This window comes from Camellia sinensis, chromosome 11 (assembly GCF_055761805.1).
Source record: "Camellia sinensis isolate YWXY chromosome 11, ASM5576180v1, whole genome shotgun sequence".
Lineage (NCBI taxonomy): Eukaryota > Viridiplantae > Streptophyta > Magnoliopsida > Ericales > Theaceae > Camellia > Camellia sinensis.
In genome coordinates this window covers 49,035,680-49,049,472 of record NC_138971.1, presented here as the reverse complement: position 1 = coordinate 49,049,472, position 13,793 = coordinate 49,035,680, and the positions used below count along the sequence as shown (strand labels likewise).

The 13,793-nt window shown below is 31.7% G+C and overlaps 1 protein-coding gene across 1 annotated transcript; it reads right to left on the bottom strand.

Annotated features, from left to right (window-relative positions):
* Positions 1-3,815: 3,815 nt before the first annotated feature.
* On the bottom strand, positions 3,816-5,789 carry LOC145802314 (receptor-like protein EIX2). Its single transcript, XM_082895007.1, has one exon. The coding sequence runs from the start codon at positions 5,787-5,789 to the stop codon at positions 3,816-3,818; it is 1,974 nt and encodes a 657-aa protein (XP_082751133.1).
* Positions 5,790-13,793: the final 8,004 nt, after the last annotated feature.

Below are 13,793 nucleotides of genomic sequence, written 5' to 3'. Positions count from 1 at the left end.
CTTGCTTAACACTCACAATTTCTTAAGGTTAGGTATTTGCCTTGCTTTACAATGGTATTAGTCAATAAACAATGGGGCAAATTACGCGTAGTTCTTATATTTTGGTCATTGTGAAATTTTAGTCCTTGTAATTTCAGTTGGCTCGATTCTGACCTTGAATTTATGACTTTGTCTCGATTTGGTCCAATTGATTTGAACTCTTAGCATTCTTTTTTTTATTATTTTTTATTTTATTTTTTTATTTTTATATAGAAAATATGCACTCAAGTGTTACGTATCATATTTTTAAAGGTAAAATTATAAACTTACTCAACTTAGTGAGTTAACCTCAAACAATTTAGTAATAATTTTCTTTAAAAAACACTAACAATATTATCAATTGGACTAAATTAACACAAAATCTAAAATGAATGGTTAAAATTGAGCCAAATGAAAGTGTAGGGATCAAAATGGCATAAGAAATAAAATATAGGAATTATTGGTGCAATTTGCCCTAAATAATAAGCCAATTAACCAAGCATTACGACAAACCAACAAACTAAGTCTATGTAGGTCTATTGTAAAATAATTTAAGCTTATTTCAACTTAATTTAGGCCAGATTTTAAAAAGTTTGTTAGGCCATCTTTGGCCCTTAATTTTTTGCTCACATTTAAGAAAATTATTCATCCACAAAATTCCCCTGCCCACCGACCCCACAAAAAAAAAAAAAAAAAAAAAAAATGATGTGACAAGCCAAATTTGAAAAGTTGACCTATATTTAAATATTTCCTCAAAACTCTCTTTACATGTATTTTGTTTTGCCATCTCATTAGGGAGATTGTGAGGGGAAGAAATTGTGTGGATGTGGCACTGCTGCAAATTTAATTAAAGATCTAAGTTTGATTTGATATGACATTCCAATGGATAAACTTAGGTTTGAACGTAAATTTGAGTAAAACTTCAGTAATGGTAAAGTGATAAATTTGAAGATTACAAAATGGTCTTGAAAAAATTCGAGTATATATTTAAGTCTTCTTTAATTTGGGTTAAAAAAGGGGTAAAACTCAATTTCATATAAATTTGAGTTAATGAGTGGAAAGGTGTTTTGCAAGATTTTTATTCAAATTTAAATTTGATAAACCTTGCTTGGCAATTTATCAAAAAATAAAAAAACCTTGTTTGACATTAGACTCATATAGTTAAAAAGTCATTATAAATTATCACATCATTCTTTTTATTTTTTGTTAAAAAAATTAAAAATTTAATTAAAATAACCACTTCTCAAACCATAGGGGTTGAAAATGTTCTTAGATGGTGGTTTTCAACTTTTGCTGGTGTGGGAAGATTTTTTAATTGGAAATTTACTTAGGGGTTTGTTTGGAAAGTGTGTTGGTTTTTTAATTTTTTGGTTATTTTAGTTTGCGGTTAAATAACTTCATTTGAGAAGGGTTTTTTGGCCTTTTTGACTTTTTGTGAAAGAAAGAATGTAATAATTATGAGTTGGATATGATGTTTTGTCTTATTGGACTAAAAAGTCTTTTTTTTTTTTTTTCTTGTGTGTGTGTATGGCTACTTTAACCAAAAAAATCCCAACCTCAACTTCCCAAACATAAGCTTAATTATGGTTCCTATATGAATAATTCCCCCACTTAATTCTCTCCTACTCTCGAATCTCTATGACTAATAAGGACAAAAAGAATAATTACACCATGGGGGTGATGGAACCAACTTAACCAATGCAATCATGAAAGCTACATTTGACCCATTCTTCAGAGTAAGTAAATCTCGAATTCTTAAAATTGTCTATAAATCACATGTATCGATTAAGTCTGAGAAACTAATGAAAGTTAAACTTGATATGTTTGGATTCACAATTCATTCTTAGGATCTGTCCTTTTTTCCACTAAGCAAAATCATTCATTTACATGATCACATTTTTAACCATCTCATTTGTCACAATTGTCTTGAAATTGTCACTAGTGATGGAACCAACTTAACTAATGCAATTGTGACCATGAGATGGTAAACTAAATATCATTAGAAAAAAAAAAATATATATATATATATATAATATTATTGGCCATTCATTAATCATATAGATTTTAAAAAAAAATTATATCTTTATATTGAAATGTTTGTTGTATCATTAATTATTTTTATATTTACGTATTATTTGTATTAGTTTCGTCCCCCCCCCCCCCAACTAGATCATAATACTAGTGACAAACGGAACTTGCCTTTTTTTATTGGACAAATTACGTCAGTGGTTTCTAAAATTTTCACATTAAATCAATTCCATAATATCTTAGCAAAACAACATTGATAGAAAGACTTTTTTCAAAGCAATACAAGAAAATTTACAAACAATTCCATAAAGAACTTGGTTAAGTTTTTATTTATTTTGAGGAAAAACTTGGATTAGTTCTATTGCCCAAAATGGTAAATAGCATGTAATAGAGATGAGGAGGTGATGATGAGAAAGATGAAATCTCACAATCTGCAGCAATTGCAGCAGCAACAAAAGTAGTGGTCTCTAGTCGTGACCTTTTCAGAATCATACATGTATATTACTGATGTTACGTACTTCTCCTAAATCATTAAAAGCTTTGACACAAGTAAAGATTACTACAATGTGAAGAAAAACATGAATAGTTGAACTTATATGTGAATTTGACTGTGGCACAATAACTCTCTATTTTGATAAGGTTTTTGTTGGTGATACCATTACTATATGTATATCATTGTTAGAGCATTTTGCTCAGTTCTCAAAATTAAAACTAGAATCCATGGCCTCAATTGGCAAAAATCATAGAATTCACCAATAAAAGGAGAATACATATTATGCAAAACATAGTCTATAACATATTCTGGATAATATGATAGTTCACAAGTCATTTATTTAAGGAAAGACTTACTTTAGAATATTTTACAAAAGACACAATCATCAAACCCCATCAACATGTATACTAGAACTATAGAATTATTCAAACTTATTTCTTTCCAACAACTCAAGAAAATCCATAACATGATCTCAATGCTGCTTCCTCTGAGGGTCCTTTCTCCAGCTGAATATAAGACCCTTCAATGACAGCAAAGCATATAACAAGCATATTAGTGGATGTTAACATGGTTTCTCTGAAATAATGCAACAATTGACTTTTGAAAAATTATTTGAGAAATGTATTTGCACTATTTGAACTATAAAACGACAAACTTGCATTTGTTTCAATGTTTTTAAGCATGTGACAAAGAATTTTGGCACTTTCCGTAAAGAAATTAGGTGGAAATTAATCTGTATACTTTTACTATATGATCTTGAATGTAAGACATGTTTTGATGATAATCTGGAAATATCACTACCTCCACTTCAAAATATGAATGGTTATTCTTCAAGTTGTGATGATATTCCAAAAATCATTAACATGATTAGCATTGTTATGCTAATGACGGTAAGGAAATGAAAAAAATTCAAAAGATTCATGTAAGAAAAATCATGGGCTATGAAGATGGAAATTTGATGCACACGTTGAAATTATCACAAGATACGGAGGTAATGTATGTACATGATATGTGAGAGAGAGAGAGAGAGAGAGACGAACCAATTGGGAGATAAATTCATCTTCCAAATTTTCCTTTGTTGAACTTCCTCCTTAGCCGAGCGAACTTGATTGCTATGGTTACTGATATCCAATTGTAATTGTTTTCGATGAACTGGAAGTATGCATACCTCCAAGACTTCTTGAAATTCAAAGTACCACAGACCCCTAAGAACCCAACCCAGAAACCAGGTCCAATGCCAGTGTAGAACCACAAAAAATCAGTTTCATCTGCAACTTTACTCTCCAGCATGTTTGTGATCACCATCAGATGATTTATCATCGAGGCAGCTGTTTAGTGGTGCACCACAAAGGCCATCGTTGCCTATATAAATGGAAGGATTGTCGAGAGTTTGAAGTTGATTTCCCGTTGGTTTTCGCCCTGATAAATTTTTGAACGACATGTTCAAATGACTTAGGTAGCTTAAATTGGACAGACTTAGAGGAATAGGGCCAAAAAGCTTGTTTCGAGACAAATCAAGAGATTCCAATCGTGTCAAATTGCCAATATTATTAGGGATCCTTCCTTTTAGATGGTTTCCAGATAAATTCAAGTTCAGCAACCCAAAAAGATCCATTAACTCTTCTGGAATCTCTCCAATAATGCCATTGTTCGAAAGGTCCATGGAGACGAGAAATTTGAGTGTCTTGGTGTATTCCAGTTCTCTTCCTTTCATTGAATCCAAAATGTTCTCTTCATAAGTTGCACTAACATCATAATAGTTATATAGTTTGAAATCAAACACACTATCTACTGCAACCATGGCAGTGAAGTTGGCAAAACAACGAGGGATATTTCCCATTATGTTATTTTGTGCCAAGTTCAACAATTGCAAATCTTGGAGATAACAGAGTTGTGGAGGAATATCACCATAGAAATTATTTGATTGAAGACTGAAAAATCTAAGATTAGTTAGGTTATATCCAATCCATGGAGGGATATTATCAGTGAGCACATTTTCACCTAGATCAATGGTGAAAAGTTGTGTCAAATTCTGTAAGGACAAAGGAAGCTTCCCATAAAACTTATTGTTACGCATGTGCAAGGAATTGCGAAATTGTAGGGAACCCAATGAACTTGGAATTTCACCATATAGACTATTATTCTTCAAATCTGGCACCTCCAACTGATCCAACTGCCCCAAGCAAGGAGGAATTTTCCCTGATAACTGATTGTTTGAGAGATCAATAATTCTTATATCCTTTGCCTTGCACAAAGACACCGGAATGACACCAGTCAAGTTGTTATTTGAGAGAAAAAGATAACTCAAACTCATCGTCGCATTATCATCACTCACAGTAATAGGTCCTGAAAGCAAGTTGTTGAAGAGATCCAAGACATAAACATCTGAAGGAAGCGGTGTTAGTGGGCCCTCAAATCTGTTAGAACTCAATAGTAACTGTTTATCATGAGCACTATATTTACATTTTTGAAATATTGTCACCTTTCCTTTGATCTGGTTGTTAGAAAGATCCAAGTGTATAATGCCACAATAAAGACTCTCAAACCAATCAGGAATGACAACTGAGATGCTTGCATTTGACATGTATAACTCTGTAACATTTTTTTGTGTTTTGAGCCATTGAGGAAATTGGGGTCCTACTTTGATGGATGACAATTGTATGACTTGGAGTTGAAAGGGAGGAACCCATTGGGAGGTCACTTTCAAAACTAATGAATTTGAATGCAAGTACAATTCATTGAAACTATTGAGTTTGGCAAAGTGAAGTTCATATACGGTACCAACAAATGCATTATTTGACAAATCTAGATATTCTAGTTTTGAAAGTTGTCCCAGACTTGTTGGAATGCTCCCATTCAATGCATTTTTTGACAAATCTAGATATTCTAGCTTTGCAAGTTGTCCAAGACTTATTGGAATGCTCCCATTCAATTGATTATCTCCAGTATCTAACACTCTCAAATATGATAGTCTTCCGAGTGATGATGGCAGCGGACCATAAAATGAATTCATGCTCAAGTCTAGGTAATACAAATGATTTAAATCGGGTAAAGAAGGACTTATCTGACCACCCAGTTGGCTCATTTTGAAATTTGGATCAACTAGATCATGAATTGGATTATGCAGATCAAGCTTCACAACATGGCCTGTTTTATTGCTACAACCAACTCCCTTCCACATGCAACAGTCCTTTCCAACCCATGAGGATAAACGGTTTGCATAATCTGTGAGATTTCCTTTGAATTTCATAAGAGCTTCTCGCTCACTCGCTATGCAACTCACATTTGAATTTGTACTACTACAAATGAACTCAAGTTTTTCAATGAAAAAAAAAGAGCAAATAACATCACAAGAGCACTAGAGGTTGTGCCCATAGCTTCTGAGTGTGGAATGTAATTTGATGCTAGTGTTGAAAGATTAAAGTTTTGCAAACTGTATAAGACTTGATTGTTTTGAAAAGTCTCAAGTCATGAGCACCTAGTTATAATTATTATTATTACTATATAATGCATATATTTAAAAATTATTAAAATATGTAAATAAGAATATTTATGTTCAAGTCAAGTCATCAGTGGACGGCCATTCCATCTTGTTGGGGGTAGAAACTCTAGTCTCTAGTCCTTGGTGTGTCAGGTTCATAGTGGACAAAGAGCAATGCTAGAATTATTAAATGATTTATCAAAAAAATTACCAAACACTCATATAAGACCATCTCTAATGATGTAGTAAATTTATCATTAAATTTAAATTTGATAAAAATTTGCCTCTTTTTTTGCTCCAACACTTTCATTAAATACATATCAAATCGAGAATATCAAAAATATTTCACCAAATTGAGGACATCTGGATTTTCAGCATTTCACTGTTTTAGAGCCATTGTTTTTGGACGTCGAACGACCTACCGGCTGACCAGCCGAATGTCCAACCGATCTTCCGCTTAGTTGAAAATGAAGGGAAAAAGAATTTTCAGATTACATTGGCTGGTCGACTAGTTGGACTTTCGTCCGGTCGTCCTCCCGACCGACCGATGTTTTGATGACAGCCCACAATGCTCCGTTAGAGAGCTGGATATCAGATAGATGAATTGCTCATTTTTTACTCAAATTTAATGAAATAATTGATACACCGTTGGAGATACTCCAAAGTGTGAGATAGTGATACTAAAAAAAAATACATTTATGTCAGTTAAATATTGTACAAGTGTTTTTTGCAAGTAAAATTAATGTTGTTAGTGTTACAAATTAATTTAAAATCATGAGAGGAGTATATGGTTAATTTTAAAAAGGATAGTTAGAGTTAGTCAAACGTGAATGAGGTGAAATATTATATATAAACGGCCTGTATTTTAGTGGGGTTTTAGGGGTTCCTGGCCTACTAAGTTGGTGGGATTGCTAAGATATGTGTATAATATTTTGTATATTTTGTAAAATTGTTATGAGTTTTTATAGTGTTAATACAAATAATTATAATTATGTTATGAAGGGACGCACCATAAAAAAAGTTTTAAATACAAATTATTATGGTTATATAATAAACTAATATGATAATGTTATGAATATTAAAATAGAGAGCAGCTTGCCTCTAGTCCTTAATCGGATTGGACGGTCCTGTTCGGCCCGTGAAGGCCAACCACGAGTTTCGTTTTGATAATCCAAACCGTTCAATATGTAGAACTTGTCGAGTACTATATGCCTATAAAAAATCACGTTGATCGGATATCGATAGCTACCTCATCTTATCAGCTTTTTGTCAACCGTTAATTTGTTCACTGGCCAAATTTTTTTATACAAAATTGATTTGATCACATAGCTATCGATATCCGATCAACGTGATTTTTTACAACCATATAGTATTCGACGAGTTCTACACATTGAACGGTTTGGATTATCAAAATAGGACCCGTGGTGGGCCTCCACGGGCCGAACAGTACCATTCAATCTGATTAAGGACTAGAGGCAAGCTGCTCCCTTAAAATATTACATGTTATTATGGTGAAAAAGTTATTTGACTATTGTGACTTTGTTATCAATTATTGTAGTGTAGTTTTAAAAAGGCATACCGATGCGTTTTTAAGAGTGTACCATAGGTGGTGTTTGATAAAGTTCAAAACTAAAAATTAAAGATTGAAAATTAAGTATTGAAAATTGAATACTGAATTTTTTAAGTTGAAAACCTGTTTGATAAAAATTTAAATGCTAAATTAAAAATAAATTGTTTGATATGTGTAAGATAAAATTTGAAATTTATTATTTTTAAATTGTATACTTTAATTTTTATATTGTGATGGTGATGGTGATGGTGGAGTGGCCTGGTGGTGGTGGTGGTGGTAGTGGTAGTGGTAGTGGTAGTGGTGGCTGTGACGGTGACGGTGACGGTGACGTGGTGATAGTGGTTGTGGTTGTGGTTGTGGTTGTGGTTGTGGTTGTGATGATAGTAGTAGTAAAATGATGGTGATGTTCATGGGAATAATGACAATGGTGATGAAAGTGATGGTAGTAGTGGTAGTGGTGACGGCATGATGGTGGCGACAGTGGTGATAGTGGTAGCATTGACATAGTGGTGGTGATAGTGATAGCGGTAGTGATGGTGGTGGTGGTGGTGGTAGTGGTAGTAGCGGTAGTGACATGATGGTGGTGGTTGTGGTAGCAATGGTGGTGGCGGTGACGATGGCAGTGGCATGGTGGTAGTAGTGGCGGTGGCATGATGGTTGTGGTGGTGGTGGTGGTGGTGCTAGCAGTGGTGATAGTGAATTCATAATAGTATATATCGATATTTATATTTAATATTTGTAAATTCAATCAGAATTAAGTAAGTTTTTTATGACTTGAAATTTTTTTAAGTTTTAACCTACATTTTAAGAGACATTTAAATTTTTAAGTAATATCAATTATGGTTATGAAACCAACTTAATTAATTATCACTTAATCAATTTAGTTTTAGTTGTTAAATCATGCTATCAAACACCCCTATAGTTATACCCATTTTATTTCCTAAACAAAAACCACCAAAGTATTTTCATATTGGATTACGCAGATCAAGCTTCACAACATGGCTTGTTTTATTGCTACAGCCAACTCCCTTCCATATACAACAATCCTTTCCAACCTGAGAAAAACTAGGGATCATTAAATTTTTTTCATGAAAATGATTATGAAAGATTTGTGATCTTTGGATTACCTTGATTAGTGTGTGGTGCTTTATTTTAAGTGTAATCCAAGGATCATATATCTTTCATGATCATTTTTATGAAATTTTTTTCATGATACCTAGCATTGCTCTTCCAACCCACGGGGATAAATGATTTGCATAATCTGTGAGATTTCCTTTGAATTTCATAAGAGCTTCTCGCTCACTCGCTATGCAACTCACATTTGAATTTGTATTACTACAAATGAACTCAAGTCTTTCAATGAAAAAAAGAGCAAATAACATCACAAGAGCACTAGAGGTTGTGTCCATAGCTTCTGAGTTTGGAATGTAATTTGATGCTAATGTTGCAAGATTAGAGTTTTTTAAGCTGTATGGTCACGTTTGTTTGGCGAATTAGATGGAATGTGATTGTTAGTGAGAGAATGATTAATGAAGAGATTGTTAATGTGGAGATTGTTAGTGAGAGAAAGTAAAAGTGTGTTTATTTTGATGATAGTGTGGGGAACGGTTAGTGATGAAATTGTTAAATTATTTTTATATAAAATAAATAAAAAAATTTATTTCAATATTAAAAAAAATTAAAACAAATAAATGCACTTGGTAAAAAAAATAAAATTTTATATAAAATAGATTCAATCTGTTCATTATTTTTTTAATTTCATCCAAAATCTAACCATCCTATTGAGAAGGATTACTAAGCTCATTACACAATCAATTCCCCTCCTAAATTAATACCAAGCAAACTATGAATGAAACCCATAATCATGTCCAGCAGTGATATAGATTTTCACGTGGGGTGATTCCTACCACCTCATATACACGTGAGGTCAAAGAGAGGATACCAAAAAAAAATAAAAATAAAATTGAACCAACCAACATGATTGAGAATGGTGGGAGTCACTCCAGTAAAGTTCTCACTCATTTTTGAATTATATCAATCTAATCCCGCAATCCGCGCCGGTAAACAAAATAAGAAGACTTGATGGTTTGAAAAGTCTCAAGTCATGACTAGTTATAATTACAACAATCCTACGTACCTCGAAATATTAGAGACGCGAATGACGCGAAATCTCAAAACGACGTCGTTTTAAGGGTTTTTTTTATTCTCTTACCGATAAGATAATATTTTCCGTACTATTCGCGCCATTCGAGCTCTACACATTCGAGGCCTCAATCTTTTTCCTTATAATTATTATTACAAGGAAAAAGCTTTGTAGCTCGAATTTCTTGGCTCGATTTTGGCTCGATTTTTTTTTTTTTTTTTCTTCTTTTTTTCTTCCATTTTCGAACAGATAGAGGGAAGAGGAGAGGAGAAAGAGGGAGAGAAGAGAGGAGGAAGAAGAGAGGAGAAGAGAAAGAGGAGGAGGCAGCACCACCGCCGTCCCCTAGCCGTCGCCGATCGTCGCAGCACCACCTCCTCGCCGATCGTCGCAGTCGCAGCACCACCGCCGTGGCCTCCGGCCCCGCCACCGCCTCCTCCTCCCTTGTGATTATGCCCCCTCCAGTCCTCCTTCCTCCTCTCTTCCTCCTCCTCCTCCTCCCTTCTCTTCTTCTCCATCCTTCTTCTTCGTCTTCCTTCGTCTGCAACAAAAACACAGGAAAAAAAAAAAAAAAAAAAACAGACACCAAAACGACGTCGTTTTGGTGTCGAGCCACACATTCGAGCCACAGATTCGAGCTATGTAGCGGGGCCGTTATTACAATATAATGTATATAATTAAAAAGTATTAAAATACGTAAATAGAATACATTATACAGCCATATTAGAGATATCTAATTTAGTAGCTCTAATCCATTACTAATGTGATTAAAAAAAAAAAAAAAAAAAAAACACAACATACACTGTAACGGTAGATGAAACCATTACTATATCATTGATGATAACACTAATTAATATTCTCACACATTTTTCATACATCATGAGACTCATAATCATATCAATCCAATCCGGCAATCCACGCCGGTAAACAAAATAAGAAAACTTTGATGGTTTGAAAAATCTCAAGTCATGACTAGTTATAATTATTATTATAGTATAATATATATAATTAAAAATTATTAAAATATATAAATAGAATACATTTATGTCCAAGTCAAGTTATCAGTAGACGTCCAATCCGTGTTCTTGGGATAGAAACTCTTACATCTGGTCTTTGGTGTGTCAGGCTCATAGTGGACAAAGAATAATGCTAGAATTATTAAGGACTTGTTTGGTTTGATTTTAAGAAATTTTTTTTTGAAAATATACTTTATAAATACTTTTTTAAAAGTAATTAAATTAAACAGATTTTTTTTAAATTTTTTTTAGAAATGTGTTTGATTATCCTATTTTCAGGATTACTTTTGAATCATGTTTGTAAAAAAATACAAACCAAATAAGTTTTTGTACTTTTATCTCAAAAATTACTCTACAAAAAGACAAACTAAACAAGTTTTTGTACTTTTTATCTAAAAAATTACTCTACAAAAAAAAACCAAAGTTATTTTAGAGAGAATATTTGAAAAAAGACAAACCAAACAAGTTTTTATACTTTTTATCTCAAAAATTCCTGTACAAAAAAAACCAAAGTTATTTTAGAGAGAATATTTGGAAAAAGACAAACTAAACAAATTTTTGTACTTTTTATCTCAAAAACTACTCTACAAAAAAAACCAAAGTTATTTTAGAGAGAATATTTAGAAAAAGACAAATCAAATGAATTTTTGTACTTTTTTTATCTTAAAAACTACTCTACAAACACAAAATAAACACACCCTAAATAATTTATCAAAAAAAATTACCATACACTCAGGTAAGGTGTGAGATAGTGATACTGAAAAAAGTATATTTATGTCAGTTACATATTACATAAGTGTTTTTTTAAAGTAAATTTAATGGAGTTAATGTTACAAATTAATCTAAAATTGAGGGATATATGATTATTTTTAATAGAGTTAAGAGTCAGCCAAACGAGAATGAGATAAAATATTATATATAAACGTCCTCTATTTTAGTGGGGTTTTAGAGGGTCATGGCCTGCTAAGTTGGTGGGATTATTAAGATATGAGTATGATATTTTGTATATTTTGTAGAATTGTTATGAGTTTTTATAATGTTAATACAAATTATTATAATTATGTTACGAAAGGATGTACCATAAAAAAAATTTTTAAATACAAATTATTATGGTTGTATAATAAACTAATATGATAATGTTATGAATATTTAAAATATTACATACTATTATGATGAAAAAGTTATTTAACTATTGTGATTTTGCTATCAATTATTGATATGTAGTTTTGAAAATGCATACCGGATGCATTTTTAAGAGTGTACCACAGTTATGCTCGCTTTATTCCTAAACAAAAACTACCAAAGTATTTTCATATTTCATTTATTAGTATATGATAATTTCAAAATTTTGTGTATGCAATGCAATTTATAATTCATTACCATTTATGTACTGGATGAATTGTGTGATATTATTTCTCATTTGCATTTTTCTAGTGGTAAATTATTGAAATTTAAGTACATGGAATACATTTTTGTAATTATTTTTAGCTTTATTTTAATAGTGATTTGTTCATTTTAGTCGTCTAAATTAGACTTGATCCGACTTCTTAGACTTATTTAATACTTTATTTTTGACTCTTCTAATAGTATAATCCTGACTCCATCCCTAATTTTAATAGTTAATCATGGGTCTCGAAAAACTCAGAAACGATTTAACTTGTGCAGTACAATTTTAAACATCAACTTCATGAAGTGTATAAGACGAGTTGATAGTTTAAGTCATGAACACCTAATTAATTAATGGGTTAGGTTTGTGTCCCGGATGTTTTAATAATATAAATCGTTCATTTTTGTTGGTTTTTATATTTATATCATTGATGAAAAAAACAGACTGATTTGATAATTATATCTATATAATTTTTTTATATTTCTCTTAAAAAATGAACAATAAAATAATTGAATCAATTTGTTCATTTTTTTAAGACAAAAAAATAAAATTATATTATTATAATTATCAAATTAATTTGACTTTTTTGTGTGTGTGTGTGTGAATGATCTATGTATAAAACCCGACAAAATAAACTATTCATATTATCAAAATGGATTGCATTTGAAATTTCATATAACTCAATAACACTCTCCAGTTCACACAATAGAATGTCTCTCTCTTTGTTATAATATAATGTACATAAATTTAAAAATTAATAAAATATTTAAATAATAAATAAATTTATATGGCCCGCCATTGCGTCTTCTCCAAGATCTTCTCTATATTATTGTAAAAAAAAAAAAAAAAGTACCAGCTTGCCTCCGGTCTTTAATCGAACTAAGTGATACTATTCGGTCCGTAGGAACTCACTACGGGTCCCGTTTTGATAATTCAAACCGTTCAATGTGTAGAATTCGTCGAGTACTATATGCTTGTAAAACATTACGTTGATCGGATATCGATAGCTATCTCATTTTATTAGTTTTTTGTCAACTGTTAATTTGTTCACGGTTCTTTTTTTTTTTTTTTTATACAAAACTGATTTGATCACATAACTATCGATATCCGATTAATGTGATTTCTTACAAACATATAATACTCAACGAGTTTTACATATTGAACGATTTGAATTATCAAAACGGGATCCGTGGTGAGCCCCCACAGGCCGAACAACACTGTCCAATCTGATTAAGGACCGGAGGCAAGCTGCTAAAAAAAAAAAAAAAAAAAACTCTTGAGACATTCATTGAGGTTTTTTTATAGACCCGTGCATCCCACGGTTTTTTTTTTTTTTTATCAAAATAATATTTTATAAAATTTAATTAAATTATGTATGTGTCTTATATAAATTATTTTTAATAATAGGATTAATTACATTGATCGACAAAATTGCAAAAACATTCATTGAGGCTTTTGAAAGAGCGAATTACACTGACGGTTTCTGTAGTTTGGGACTTGTATCATTTTGATCTCTGATTTTTCAATTGTGATACATTTAATCATAAATTTTAAATTTGGTTCCAAATAAGGATAATTGAAAATATTGTTGCTCCATTTTAAGGGCATAGTCATTCGATAAAATATAAACTAGTTTGACAAAAATAAATGTCAAAAATTT